This window comes from Apis florea, unplaced genomic scaffold (assembly GCF_048593485.1).
Source record: "Apis florea isolate Af1SG1 unplaced genomic scaffold, ASM4859348v1 contig_2272_pilon, whole genome shotgun sequence".
Classification (NCBI taxonomy): domain Eukaryota; kingdom Metazoa; phylum Arthropoda; class Insecta; order Hymenoptera; family Apidae; genus Apis; species Apis florea.
Genome location: NW_028256549.1, coordinates 5,138,078 through 5,152,226, shown reverse-complemented (window position 1 = coordinate 5,152,226; position 14,149 = coordinate 5,138,078). Strand labels below are relative to the sequence as shown.

The window sequence follows — 14,149 nt, the reverse complement described above, 5'->3', positions numbered from 1 at the left end:
TTGGTTCAGCATTAATTATCGAATTAATTATTAATGCTGGTCTAACTTTAACATAACCTAACTTCGTCGTGTTGCTATTGTTGTATTATAATGGAACGATGCTTTTCGGGAACTGGTGATTTTAGGGTAGTTTGTTTTGGCTTGGTGATTATTTACCTTATGATCATTATTGTTTATCGCTCAGAAAGAGTTCAAAAATTCGAAACGAAAATGAACGTTCGAGTAAATGCTATGAACGTATGAACACGAATTTAATAAATTAATTTAACAGAAAGTTTTTAACGATTGAGAAGTTTTTGAAATTTGTTTTTAATTAAAAATAAAAGTTCGTTTGCCGCAACGAATAATAAATTATCAATTTTAACAACTTTAAATCGCGAGTGTTTTGCAAAAACGCGTAAAAATATCATATCGAGTCAAAAGTGTTACAATTTATAAATACACTTACCCGATTTTCTACGTGTTTCTCTGTCAGTGAGTCAAAACAAGTTTTAAGTCGTAACAAACGAGATACAATCCAAAATATTTTCATACATCGTCAAGCAACAAAACGTATACGATATTCCAAACGATCATCGTTCTAATTAATCGTAAAATAAAAGAAAAATCAGCTTCAAAGTAAACAAGAAAGATGCAATCCAGTTTTCCATCCAACGCCCCTCTTCAAAAACTCTTCCAATATCGTCTCGCGTACACGTTTTTCGTCCAACATTATCCTCCCCCTCTCTTTCCAACTTGCGTATATATCCTTCGTAACGTGAGGCAGAATGGGGCAGGAAGGATCAATGAAAACGATTTTCTAAGCCAGTGACTAACAGCATGGAGCTAACCACCGGTTGATAAGCTTGCATTTTCTCAACGAGCCATCCACCATCTTGATCTTCCGCCCACCACCCCCTCTTCCTCGTCATTCTTCCGCTCGAGTTGACACGCGTTCGACAACTTTTCCCTCGGCCAAGATATTCCTCGCGAGAGAGATATTCTCCGCCTTCGCAGAGAAGCTCGAGAAGACTTAAAACTCTGGATCGTATTAAAAGTTGCATCCTCCTCCACCGCCGTTCGAATAAATTCTTCCTCTCCCTGTGGGCGAGGGGGAGTTAACACTTTACTTTACGCCCACACAGGAGAATATTACTCGCTTTTCAATTTTATCGACGATCGGGGACGATTACGTGTGTTCATCGTGTTTGCACAAGCGTTGCAATTTTTGTCGATGCTTTAAACTTTTATTCGATACCTGTGTTTGCTCGTTCAATCTGAGTGTAAGGTTAAGGCTCGACCAACTTTAATTTTAAAACTTGAACAGTCCAATAGAGAATTTTAATTTTTATAAAGTCGTATTGATATTACAGGCGAATGAAGTTCTAGATGATTGTAATTAAATCTAATTCGAGGAATCTTTTTATAAAACTTTATCTAATCGTAACTTAGCATTAATTTTGATAATCCGGAGTCATCTCGACAGTCAACAGTTAATTTCAAATAAGAGCAAACTACAATTATTAAGAAATATCCCTTCGCATTAATCCATTACACACTTACCTCCAAAACATTCACAAACTAAATCAAACTTCGGTCAACCATGGCGTATCTTCAAAACCAACGATAATTCAATCAACGTTTTCAATCTCCAAATTTTTCCTAATCATAATCACCACTTCCTCGTCGATCCAATATCGATTCCATTCTTCAAACCTCGACAAACCGTTCCATCGAAACATCCCGTGTTAACCCCCGTTGAAAACCCGTAGAAACGAGACAAGAGCCGACAAGGGCATTAAGAGAAAGTTGTCGACAATGGCGAAAGGGTTTGGGGATGAGTTTAGCCCTCGTGACGCGCTTATCAACGTCCACTAACGCAAAATGGCGGAGGGTTGAAATTGTCGTTGCACTTTCCATCGTCCATTGTTACTGCGTGGACACGCGAATTTCCAGTCACATTTAGAGAGACAACCTTTTTCTCCCTTTCCCCCATTGTCTCGTTCTCGTTCAGCGAGAAACTAAATCGCTTTCAGCTCTTTCAGTCGCCGCGCGTTAATTATAACCGATCCGATCCCATAAAGCGGCCGAATTTATTTCCCGAACACGTCGAGCCAGGGGAAAATTATTTCGTCAAATAAATCTTGGACGTGGCTATCGACGCGTGGAAACGAAAGCGGGATAGAAAGCGCGCGCGAAAAAGATCGAAGAACGGGAAGAGATATTAAACGCGGCTACGTTCGAACACGTTTGAACACGTTTGAACAGGTTCGAATATGTTTGACGCGTTTGTTTCGAGATTCTTTTCGACAACTGGATGGAATTTTTAACTAGGTATTTTAAAATTAAACCAATTGTTTCGATATAATAATTCTGGGATGATTTCGTTTAGATATATTAATCTTTCGTTGTTAATTGTTTCGTGCTTTTGTTAAACGTGACTTTGGAGATATCCAATGGTTTTTTTTATTTCAGAATAATGATCTTATTTGGGATTGAATTATTTTATAAAAATAGACGAGAAATCGGTGAATTTTAAAATTATAGAATTCTTTTATCATTATATAATATTATTATTTTTAACAATTTTAATTCTCGTTTTTAAAACACGGTTTTCCGCGCGTATATCGATCCTACGCTGGACGAAGCTTCGATGCAAAAGAGCGTGTTGAACTAGGCGGAATACTAAGAGTCGAGGCATTAAATAAGCGTGGCAGAATTCGAATAACTAGAAACATTCGTGTTTGGAGAACAAGAGGTTGACTAACGACTAAAGTCGAGTAAATAACCCCATCCTTTTCCTCGCGACATTGCGGTTCATTTAAACCTTGGGCAAAGTCCTCAGGGATTCTCGAGGGCTTCGATCGAGAACATTTCTCGAATCGTGAACGATGGTAACCACGTTCTTTCGGCTTGTTTTTCTTCGACGAGTGTACCTTCCACTCCAATATCTTTTTTTTTTTTTCTTTTTTTTAGATCTCGATGAGCGTCTTCAACATTTTCTCCCACTTGAGCATTTCGAAATAAAACTATATTTTTCATTCCTTCTTCTCGCGTTCTTATTATTGTTATACATCATTCCTTTTTCTCAAATTATAGAGAAATTTCTACAAAAAAAAAACTGTAATAACACAGTTACGTAACACATTCGATCCAAACGATGATTCCTTCGAAAAGATTCGACAAAATTTTGTTTCGACAATTGTTCAATTCACCGACTTTTCACCAATCCTGATAAATTAATACAACAGGATAAAAAACTTCAAGATTTCCTCCATCTTTCTTACGATTCATTCCGACCACACTTCTCGTTAATCAAATTATCCTTGTATCAACACTAAATCTAAATCGCTTCTACATCCCTCCACGTCTACATCTACATTCAATTTCCGGTTCTACCCTCGATGGCCTTCGATAATCCCGTTTTGTTTTTCAATCAACACTCGCTGCAACTATCTGGCCATTTCACATTTCAACGACTAGGCGAGCTCGTGGCGGGGAATTAAATTTATCGAGATCCATCGAGATACATATCCGGCCAATCGGCGTGGAGAGGAGGAGGAGGGGGTTGGGTCACGCGATCCCTCGTATGCAAATAAATCGTTATCCCGCGGTATTTGTTAAATCAACCAAATTATTCCGTTAAATCGCGCCACCGCCGCGCCTCGACACGTTTAATCGATCTCGATGAATGTTATATGTTTTCGATCGGGGGAAGGGGATCCCTTCCACCCCTTCTCGATTTTCGATTATTCGCAGTCGCCGCTGCGAATCGAAAAGGGGATATTTTTCTTTATTCTTCGATTCTCTTTCCCTTGCTTGGAACACGTCGATAGGTGAAAGTATAAGTTCGAGAAGTTCGGTCAGAAGTTTGTATATATAAGATAGATCGAAGGATGTTTTTAGAATGAATTTTTTTTCGTTCGAGGCGACAGATCAAACTTCGAAGATTTTTCGAGCGAATTTTTCAATTGTTAACAAATTTTTTGTTCGAGAAAAAATTGGCCGAGTATAAAAGAGAGGAGATGAATGAAATTTTGCAAATATTTTATATCGACCATATCCTACTACATTTTAATTTCGCAAAATTTCCCGCCGAGATCGTGTATTTTTGTATTTTTATCCGAGAATATTTGATATGACACATGAACGTGAAAATTCAACGCGGGGGAATTTTGCACGTAATGTCGAACAACTGGATGGTTTATGGTTGGAATTTCTGCATTTTTATAAGTGTTATATATTGAACGTTACGTTTACAAACTAAATGCAGTATTAGTTTCCATGTATATGTCGTATTTTTTTAACAAAGGTAAAAAATAAATCTATACGACACGATATATCGACACAATAAACACGAGATAGAAGAGATACATTAAAAAAAAAAAAAAAAAAAAGAAGAAGAAAAAAGGAGAGAAATAAACTAAGATCAAAAAATTCCTCCTTCCAATTTTACAAATTTCCATCTACATTGTTTTACTCAAAAAAAGTTTCATTACTCGAAACTTTTCACTTCCGATGTCTGTTTTACATTTATAGCGTGTTTCCCCTGGCAGCCCGAAATCGAATTGCTCGTAATTTAAAAGACATATAACTTTCGATGCTCCCGCCAAATTGGATCTTCTTCAAGATTTTCGTTGGTCGGATTCTTCGGTGGTAACAAATTGCGCCCCATTAAAGACCTGGACAGGGAGGGTTGTTCGAGGCGGCCATATAAGAGGTGTGTAACAGAGGAAACGGCATTCATTAGTTTCTCGTCAGACCTTCCATTGATTATCGTGTCACTGGCCTGCGTCTTCTCCACTCGTCTGATTTATACCCAAGTGAATATACTTTGCCACTACGTCGAACTTGATTTCGCTCACGTTATCCTCTTATTCGATCGTTTAATTTTTATGCAATGAAAAGAAAGAAAGAATGAGTTTATTTATATCGTATTATAATATGAAGATCACGAAACGTGAAGGAGAATATATTCGAAAATATATGAATTTATTAATTTTTTCGTTCGTGAAATCGAGTATTTGAATTTTAATTCTTCTGTTTCTTTACTTTTTTCTTTTTCTTTTTTTATCATCCGAACTTCAAATCATCGAAGAGTGCCATCAATTTTGAAGTACTCCTCGAATTCCACGATTCTTCCCTACGATATTTCATACCACTGGAAAAATACCACAAATCCTACGTGAACTTCGCCCTCTCTCTTCTCTTCGCGAGTTTTTTAAAAAATTGCGGGAACAGAAATAGGACGAAGCATACGTGGTTCGTCTAAATAAACATCTCTCGCTTTCAGCGCGGACGAAAAAAAGTGTTTCGCGTATAATTTTAAAGATTGCTCAAAAATTAAAATTACGAAGTGTCTCCTTCTGCTCGCAAACCACCTTTCGTTCGTCCTCAATATTTTCGCCGAATCTGTCGAAGAAGCGTAACTGAGTTCGAGTTGAGAAACGAAGTTGAGAAGGCCATCCTCGAATCGTATCGAGAACCAGTTTCTGGGAACCGAGTTTCTCTCCACGATGCATCGTTCGAACGCGGATGAAATAATTAGCGAGTCGGCGAACCCATTTGCCCCGAATCCCGTTTAACCCCTCGACTCTTGTTTACAAACACGTGCAACGGCGAAATAATTCGTTCGTTTGCGGGAATTAATTACGAATTATAAGCGGAACATCAAATTGCTCTAATTAATTAATCCATCACAATGGGGTATGCGTTTGCCCGGCGATCCCCGCTCATATCGACCCTTCCCAGCCATTAATAATTCGCTCACAAATATAATCGTTGCACCTCTTTTTCGGACGACCACTTTTTCATCTCTCTGAAGTGAGTCGAGTCGAGCGATTCTTTTCATCGATTCGAGGAAAAATTCTTAGAGATATTATTTATTTTAAACGTGCAAATAAGTCCCTTTCTTTCTTCTTCCACGATCTTCCACCGAATTCGAATTACTTGCATCGCTCGTGGCGCCATCTTGAAAGACCGTTCTTTCCTTTTTAAGAAGAGCCGCCATGAAGCATCATTCGTTTACAATTCCAGCTTAGAAAAATCGGCCGTTGAAACTATCGAAATGGTTTGTGAGAGACGCTGTATCTTACAGAAACATCGTAAAGCTGGAAATTTTAATTTGGAAGATCGTTCAGGCGCGCGTGAGAAAGTTTGATGGCGGTGAGTTAGAAGAATCGCTCGAGGAGAAGAATTGGCGAAAAGTTGCATAATATTGTACCTGGTTTGCGTAATAAAATCTTGAAGAAGTTATTTGCACAATATAGTAGAGAAGCGAGATCATTAAAATTCCTCGAATCCCATCGATCCTTCCAAATAATCGTAACCCAATATTATTTAATTAAAAATCCACCTCGCGTCCTTTCAAAATCCCTCTTTCCTTTCCAAATAATTCCAGGGAAGAAACATCTCGTGTCGACGACGAGAGCACACCTGAACGGGGGTGAAAAGGTAAATGGAAGGGAAGGTGGTCGAAGGGTGGTTCGCTTCCCTCGATCATCGAGTAAGGTCACGTAGCTACGCTCGTCGAGGAGGGCGAGAGAGGAGGCGATATACTCACGGGATCCTTGTTCAACTTCCAGGTAATGGCGGAGGCGGGCCTCGAGCTGCCAGTGGTGCAGTTCGCTCGTAGCAGCTCGCCCACGGCGATCCTCTCCTTCTCGGTGTCGATCGTCGGGTCCGTTTTCGGCGCGTCTAAGGGCACAATGATAATTAAGTCGTTTAGTCGCTGCTAAATCGACTCGCCTTTGGACCATCGCCAATCGGGCGAGGATCGAGGCGAGGGGTTGGCACACAAAATTATTCGATATAGATAGAAATTATCTTTGCACTTATATTTAAGAAGGTTGCCGATCAACTCGCGATCACTTTTCACATTTTTCTGGGAATATGTTACGAGCTAACTTTTAGTAAAATTTGAAAAATTTTTCAAAAGATAAACAAAACTAACTTCCAAATTGGATATTCCCCTCGAAATTAGACAAAAGAGAAAATCTTTCATTTTTTTTCATTAAACAGAGACTGAAAGAAAACATTGCAACAAGAGTATAATAATAAAATGGCGACTATACGAGTGGATTAATAGTGTCTCCAACTAACTAACTTGTCTAACCAATTAGTTATACACTTGCCTAGCACGATTGTCTTATTCGACCATTGTTCGAGCTAGATCACAATTAATTTTTTCCAGTCGCGTCATCTTTCCTCAACAACCCCTCTACACACCAGTCCAAGGATAATTGAAGGGGGGGGGGCCTTGGATTTTTATTGGAGGAGAAGGAGTTCTCGCTTTGCTAGGTTCAGGAGGTGGTCTCCGGGAAAACGTGCCGCGATCCAACATGAAAATGGGACGCACGTAGGGCGGCACGTGCGCCGCATTACAGGGGAGGCGCGATTCAGCAACGGAGAGGGGGAGGAGGATTTGTCTACCCTCGGTTGGAAAGTTTTTAATTCTCGGCCGAGTTCAACTCACCCACCACCTCCATCCTGGCCCTTTTGATCTGCGCGTGATACAAGGGCTTGCCGCCCATCACCTCGCACTTGTACATCCCCGTCATCTTCCTCGACACGTCGACCAGCGTCACGTCGTGCGAATTCGACTTGGAAATCTGCGAAACATATTAGAGGCTTGTTTACATTACGTGGAGTAAATTTTGTTTCATCACTTTCTCTCGATCCACGACTGCTATAAAACGATCCAATCAATTGGAACGATGGTTATTTCTCGTTGCGAGAAATTTCTTCTCTGCTTCTCGTAGATAAAAATTCGATCGAGGAACAAGAGGAGGATTTTCGTTGCTTCATTCTGGACCAAGTTCTCGCCCGCTTGAAACAACCCACTGCTGGGAGAAATCTGATAGCTAGGAGCAACTTACTTTGCGGCCTCCTTTCCACGGGATATCGTTCCTCAACCCGGAAGTTGACTCGACTCGGTTTACAGAATGGGCTCGGTGGAAATGTATTCTTCCATCCCAACGCTCGAAATTCGATTAATTTCCTTCCTTTCCCCGGCTCGATTCTATTTAACTTTTTCGGAAAATCGGTTCCCAACCCGTGAAAAATGGGGCTGTGGAGGGAGGCTTTGATCGATCTGCCTGCGAAGATTGCGGAAGATTCGAAGATTGTTTTTCTTCTCCGTGATTTATGAAGATGGTTGGGTGAATGTGCAAATCAATTAGGGTCAGAAATATGGAGAGGGATATTTGAAGATTTTTCTTAATCACTTTTCCACTTATTCCGCCAATATTTCTAAATTACCGAATCTTTATCGTTTTTCGAATGATTTTCTCGATTCGATGTAATAATTAACATAATTTCAGATATCTCGCTCTATCGAGGCACAATTTCCAGCATAAATCCACTCCCTCCCGATTAAATAGCTAAATTCAATTCTGCCTAATGGCCGGTTAACACAGAAATTTCCTCCTACGTGCATCATCGATCGAAATTATTCAATAATTATCTCATAATCATTCGATCGAACGTATTCGACAATTTAACAAAAGAAAAAAAAAAAAAGAAATTTGCAAAATACAAAATTACGCAACAACACGAAAGTACGAAATTGAAAATTTCAAAAAAAGAAAAAAAAAAAGAAAATCCAATTTTCGTTTTACTCTTCATCACTCGAGTTAAGTGGTGACGTTTCTTTCGTCGAGGCTTCGCCGTCAGGATCGGCGGAAACGCTTGAAAAGAGCTTGTATCCGGTGCAGTTTGTAAAGCGGGCGAGAGGAGACGTCGCGATGCATATAAATGATTGCAACGACGGATGCAAGGGGGGAGGAGTGGGGTGTGGAGAATACAGTCCGATCGAGATTTAGACGCGAGGGGGAGAGGGTTAGATGGAAGGTCGATAGCCGCGTGGAATACAAAGTAATTCTGGCCGGGTTGCTCGAGAGAATCGAGCCGGGAAATAAAAGGAGACGAGCCAAGAAAGGATTCCGGGAATTATACGCGTTTCCGCGTTGGAAATTTATACAAAAAAAAGGGGGGGGGGGGAATGGAGTTATTATGACGTTGCTGAGAGATCGTTATCGTTGGGATATGTACACGTTCAACCATGCTTTGCGATTGCAAAGAATGGTTTCACTTTTTTTTTAATTTTCGTGAAATAATTATTCTTGGAGGGAAAAAATGTTTCTGATCTTTCTGAAATTGATTCATATTTTGTATGAGAATGTGAATTAATATGGAAATTTCTAATTTCTTATTTGGCCCTGCATGAATGGAAAAATGATTATATATATATATCACGTTTTATTAGGTTGGTTTTGTTAAACGAAATTTTGGAATTAATCTGTGTCGTTATTAGAAATCTGTTTCCGCGATATCGTTCGAATTACGTGTTTATAACGTAATTTTACGAAACGGATTAATATATATATATATATATAGAAGTACAAATACACCCATAATCAATTCGATGTAAACATGATCGTATGACTGAAGAGAGGGTAGCTCATTAAATACCGAACCGTAAAATGTCAAACATAACCCCCGACTGCAAAGGATTAAATTATCTTCATATGGTGGATGATTTAATACTGTTTCGCCAAATCTAATCCCTGCGTTAATCTTAACATGGAATATATATAATTTCGAAAATGCCTTCGAAAATTCCTCCCAACATTTTATCACGATTTGGAAGCACGATATGAAAGTATCGAATTAGAAAATCCGAACATAACCTCACTTTTATTCGATTTATACTTTCATCCGAATTTTCAAAGGAAATTGAAAATTACACTTGAAATTTTTCTTGAACATTCTCCATAAAAAAATCTTTTCTTATAAAATTTACACTAATTAGAGCAAGTAAAATTATGCTTTCGAATCAATTTCGAATTAATAATAAAACAGGAGACATTTTCAAATTATTAGTCGACAATAATTCCATCTATAATTTTAATAAATTGATCAATAATCACGCTGTTTGAATATTAGATCTATTTTATATATTATTTTTACATCACACACGACGACCATCCAATCGTTTTGGAGATTTACGAACGACTTGTCGCGTCCTCGATACGCCACCTTGTTTTTCCACCCATTCTCCGATCCCCTTTGGGTTATATACATACGAGCGCCGCCTCTATGAATTCTTGTCGCGAGCCGATCTCTCGCCATTTGTTTGCCGTGTTCGAAGGATAAATCAGGTTTCGTTTCACAACGATTTTATCACAGAGATGTCGCGTTCTCGGTTGACGTGAAATAAGAAAGAGATATGAAAATTTGTATCCTACCATTCATTAAATTTAGAAATTTAGAAAAATAATAACGATCAATGAGTGGAAAAAAGTTCGAGGATTCTTTCGCTCGAAACAATTAAATATAATAAATCACAAGAGTTAAAAAAAAATACAGTACGTTAAATTCGATAATTAAATTCAGAGATAGAAATCGAATTCTCGCCGTCCGAGTTATTGTCAACTCAACAAAATGGCGCACCGCCCGATAAAAATTCTCATTTCTCAGCCCCATTCTGCCGGAAGTCGATCCGCAAATTTCATTAAAGATCCATATCGGCAATCCTCGAGATATCGGGAGGAGAATGAAAAATTTGTTTTCCAACGTCTCGAAATTGATTCGGTTTCGAGGCCCTCCTATCTCGTCAGCATCCATTCGCCATCATTGGCAAATAGTCGGCAACCCAATTTATTCCAAAAAAGTTCCCTCTCCTCGAAAGAATTTTTCGAACCTAAAATCCAAATCACATCCGCGCAAAGTTTTCCTTGGAGGATCGATACGTTTCTCCACGTTTTATCCTCTGCACAGCCAAAAAAATTGAATAGAATTTCTCGATTCGGATAATAATAAAATAATAAGAATAAAGTGATATCCCATTTAAGCTCCGTTTCCCCCTCGTCTTTGACAATTTTAATACGAGACAATGGCGATCGAACGAAAATGTTTAATTTTTCCATTAGAGAAAAAGAAAAATCCTTTTATTCGGCCACTTTTGTCGTTTTTTTTCTTCTATATTTTTTTTTTTAACCCACGAAGGCCTTGAGGGTAAATAAAGCCGAAACACGAGCCGTTTGCCTGTTTATTGGCTCGAAAATCGTTCGATCGGATTTTGGCCAGCGATACTATGTTTGGAGAACGTGTGGCCATGCCTCTAGATCCGCGGATCTTTTCAAGCGGAAATAGCGGCGCGAAAATAGAATCTAAACGAGGCTTGAATGCGCCCATACTCGGCCCTCCCCGGCTATTTATTTTGTTTATCGCCCCTCTCAATTTTGCAAATTCTCCACCAATTCTATTGCCGATTCCCGCAATCTTTTCTACAAGTTTTTTTTTTTTTATCTTACGATTGAGGAATAAAATATATTTAAGGAGAGTATTCATTGTTTCCTAATAGGGGTTGGATTCCAAAATTTTTCATTCGTACACAATGAAAGAATTGATTTTACGAGAAATTTTATTCTGAATTCGAAGATGATGACGTATTTGGAATAAGGTTTAGAAATTTGCGAAAATCGATCGATTTTATTTTGTACAACAATGCCGTAATCTGACTCACCAATTTCTTAAAACAATCCATTATTGCCTGATATATCTGATAAACAATATTAAAAAGACTAAAAACGATAAGAAGATGTTCGAAAAACCCGTTGTATTATTTCACAGCCCGACGAAAAACAAAAACTTCGGGGGGGAATAAATTAAAACACATACACACACACACACACACACACACACTTCATCCATATCATCGTGAAATTAATAACGACCATTCATAAATATTGATCGACAATACTATTGCATAGCCGACCGAGGGAGGCGATAAAATATTCAATCTCCAAAATTTCACTCCCAAATTTCCTATCGAGAACCTTATCCCTCTCGTTGAAAACGACGTCTCGAAATATCCCTATATAATATATCCCTAGAAACGCAGAGAACCAACCGCGGCCGACGAAAATTCACGCATTCCCCCTGTCAAAAGTTCAAGTCCTCACTCGTTCGACATTCCTTCGACCCACCAGTGTTGTTTGGGAGGGGGAAATTTGGAAAGTTAGTAAAGAGGGGCTCGATATCGAGTGCAGTTGAGGATAATAATGGAAGAAGGTGAAATAGGAAATCGAGACAAGAGGGGAGGCTTCTTATCTTCGCACTCTTTCGAAATGCAGGACGGGACTGATAAATGGACGTCGTCTCTTGGAAATTTATCAACCGAACGAAGGGACACCCTTTTTTTCTCGGTTAAGAGAGAGAGAGAGATATATATATATATTCCTCGATGCACGGTTAAAAGGGGGTGTAACCACTCTGGCGAATTTTTATCGAATTCCTGGGCTTTTTTATCATGGGGGTTGTTCGAATCACTTTCTTTTCTCTCTCTCTTTCTCTTCTTTAAAGCGGGTTTTTCTATTTATGGGCGAATATTTCGCAGGTTTACAAATGATACGTTGCTTTATTTATTTATTTATTTTTTTATTTCGGAAATTGTTGAAGATGGAAAGTTTATGGAAAGAGAGTGGAGAAAGGTTCGTGGAGAAACCTCGTAGTAGTACATCGTAATTTCATTCGGGTTTAATGGAGTTATGTCCTTTGACCCGTCTCAACTCCATTATTTTCCATTTATTTCCCGTTTACTCATTTTTTATATATATATATATATCGTGAAACGCAATTCGTGCCTTTTTTCTAACCAATAGCGCGTTGCATCGAGCGTTGTGACGTGATATCACGCTTGCTTCCCTTCACTTTTTTGGGGCGTGTTGAAAAACAAACTCGGACAGAAATGTCGAACAGTTTCGATCCTCTTACAATTGCACTGCGTACAATATTTCTTTGTTATAATTTAAGAGAATTATCATATACACACGACATATTGATCGATCACGCAACCCTTCCAATTTATTATTTTCGTTCTTCGCACAGAGAAAACAAATTACATTCAAATAACGTTGGCATATTATTATTCACGATAATTTAATTTAACGAGTAATATTAACGCATCGAATAATAATAATAATAATAATAATAATAATAATAATAATAATAATTTATCATTCTTAAATTCTTCACACCCTTCAAAATCAATCTTCCTAAAAGTAAATCATCAACTTTTTCCATTGATCCATCGGGTCGATACACTGTCGCAAGAGGCAGCTTTTAAAATATGGGGATTAAAATCGGCGGATGGATTTTCATTCCCCCGCCCCGCCCCGCCCAAAGTGGACCAACGCGAGAATCTAACGAACGGAACTTAATGAGATTTCCCGTCATAAACTTTTATTGAAGTGCTCGTTAAGAGAGGCGAAGTTTAATTGCGCGCGTTTAGGCGGCGCAACAAGCGTTTTCGGGGCCCCGCCCCACCCCCCGGGAAGACACTGTTCCCGGCGTAATTAACAACGTTTCAGGGGGAGAAATTTTGCAGAAACATATTGCGCGAGTCTGCCTCGCCGTTCAATCCTCCTGCCTTCGCAGCTTCGTACACGCGAGTCGATTTAATTTAAATCGTGCCCTCCATTCTCATTCGAATTTCCATAATCGAACCGATATCGATCGATAGAAATCGTTACGGGAAATATTTTTTTTATTAATCATTTATCTATTATTAATTTATATACATACATATATATATATATAAATATTATCGTGCATGCTCGAGATTCTTCCAAAAAACTCGAGGAGGAGGAAATAATTATTTCTTCTCTTTTTATGAATAGAGAATAATTGGTTTGGAATTAAATTATTCGAGCAACTCTGTTCTAGCAATTATTCCCAAATCGGATAAAATATCGTGAAATACTCACGTTCACGTGTATTCCATCGACCTCGAATATGGTGTAGGGCGGATCCGTGCCGGACAGGTATCGATAAAATTCCGTGTCTTCGAGGAACCATTGTATCGTGTACAATGGCAATCCTTCGAGATCGTAATGGCAGGAGAGTGTCACTGTGTCGCCCGATCGCACAACCGCTGGCACGTTGATCGTCAAATCCTTCAACCCCGTCGCGCCTGTAATCGAACAATTCCCAACGATTTTATATATATACACACACAGACACACACACATATGTATATATAAAGAATGAAAATAAAAAAAAAATGCGATCGAATCGCGGAACAGTGACTCGTATAAATTTTATAACAGGATCGGTAACAGGAACCGCACTGTGAAATATAATCCTATTTTTATTTGCATCATGCGTG

The 14,149-nt window shown here is 38.8% G+C and overlaps 1 protein-coding gene across 1 annotated transcript in view; it reads right to left on the bottom strand.

Moving 5' to 3' along the window:
• Window positions 1-14,149, bottom strand: part of LOC100872306 (uncharacterized) — a 124,569-nt gene that overhangs the window by 26,171 nt on the left and 84,249 nt on the right. Inside the window, exons 2-4 of the mRNA XM_012490021.3 lie at window positions 13,749-13,954; window positions 7,454-7,589; window positions 6,542-6,675 (exon numbers count right to left, since the gene is read on the bottom strand). Of these exons, the coding sequence (XP_012345475.2) occupies window positions 6,542-6,675; window positions 7,454-7,589; window positions 13,749-13,954 (476 nt within the window). The remainder of the gene's footprint in view (window positions 1-6,541; window positions 6,676-7,453; window positions 7,590-13,748; window positions 13,955-14,149) is intronic.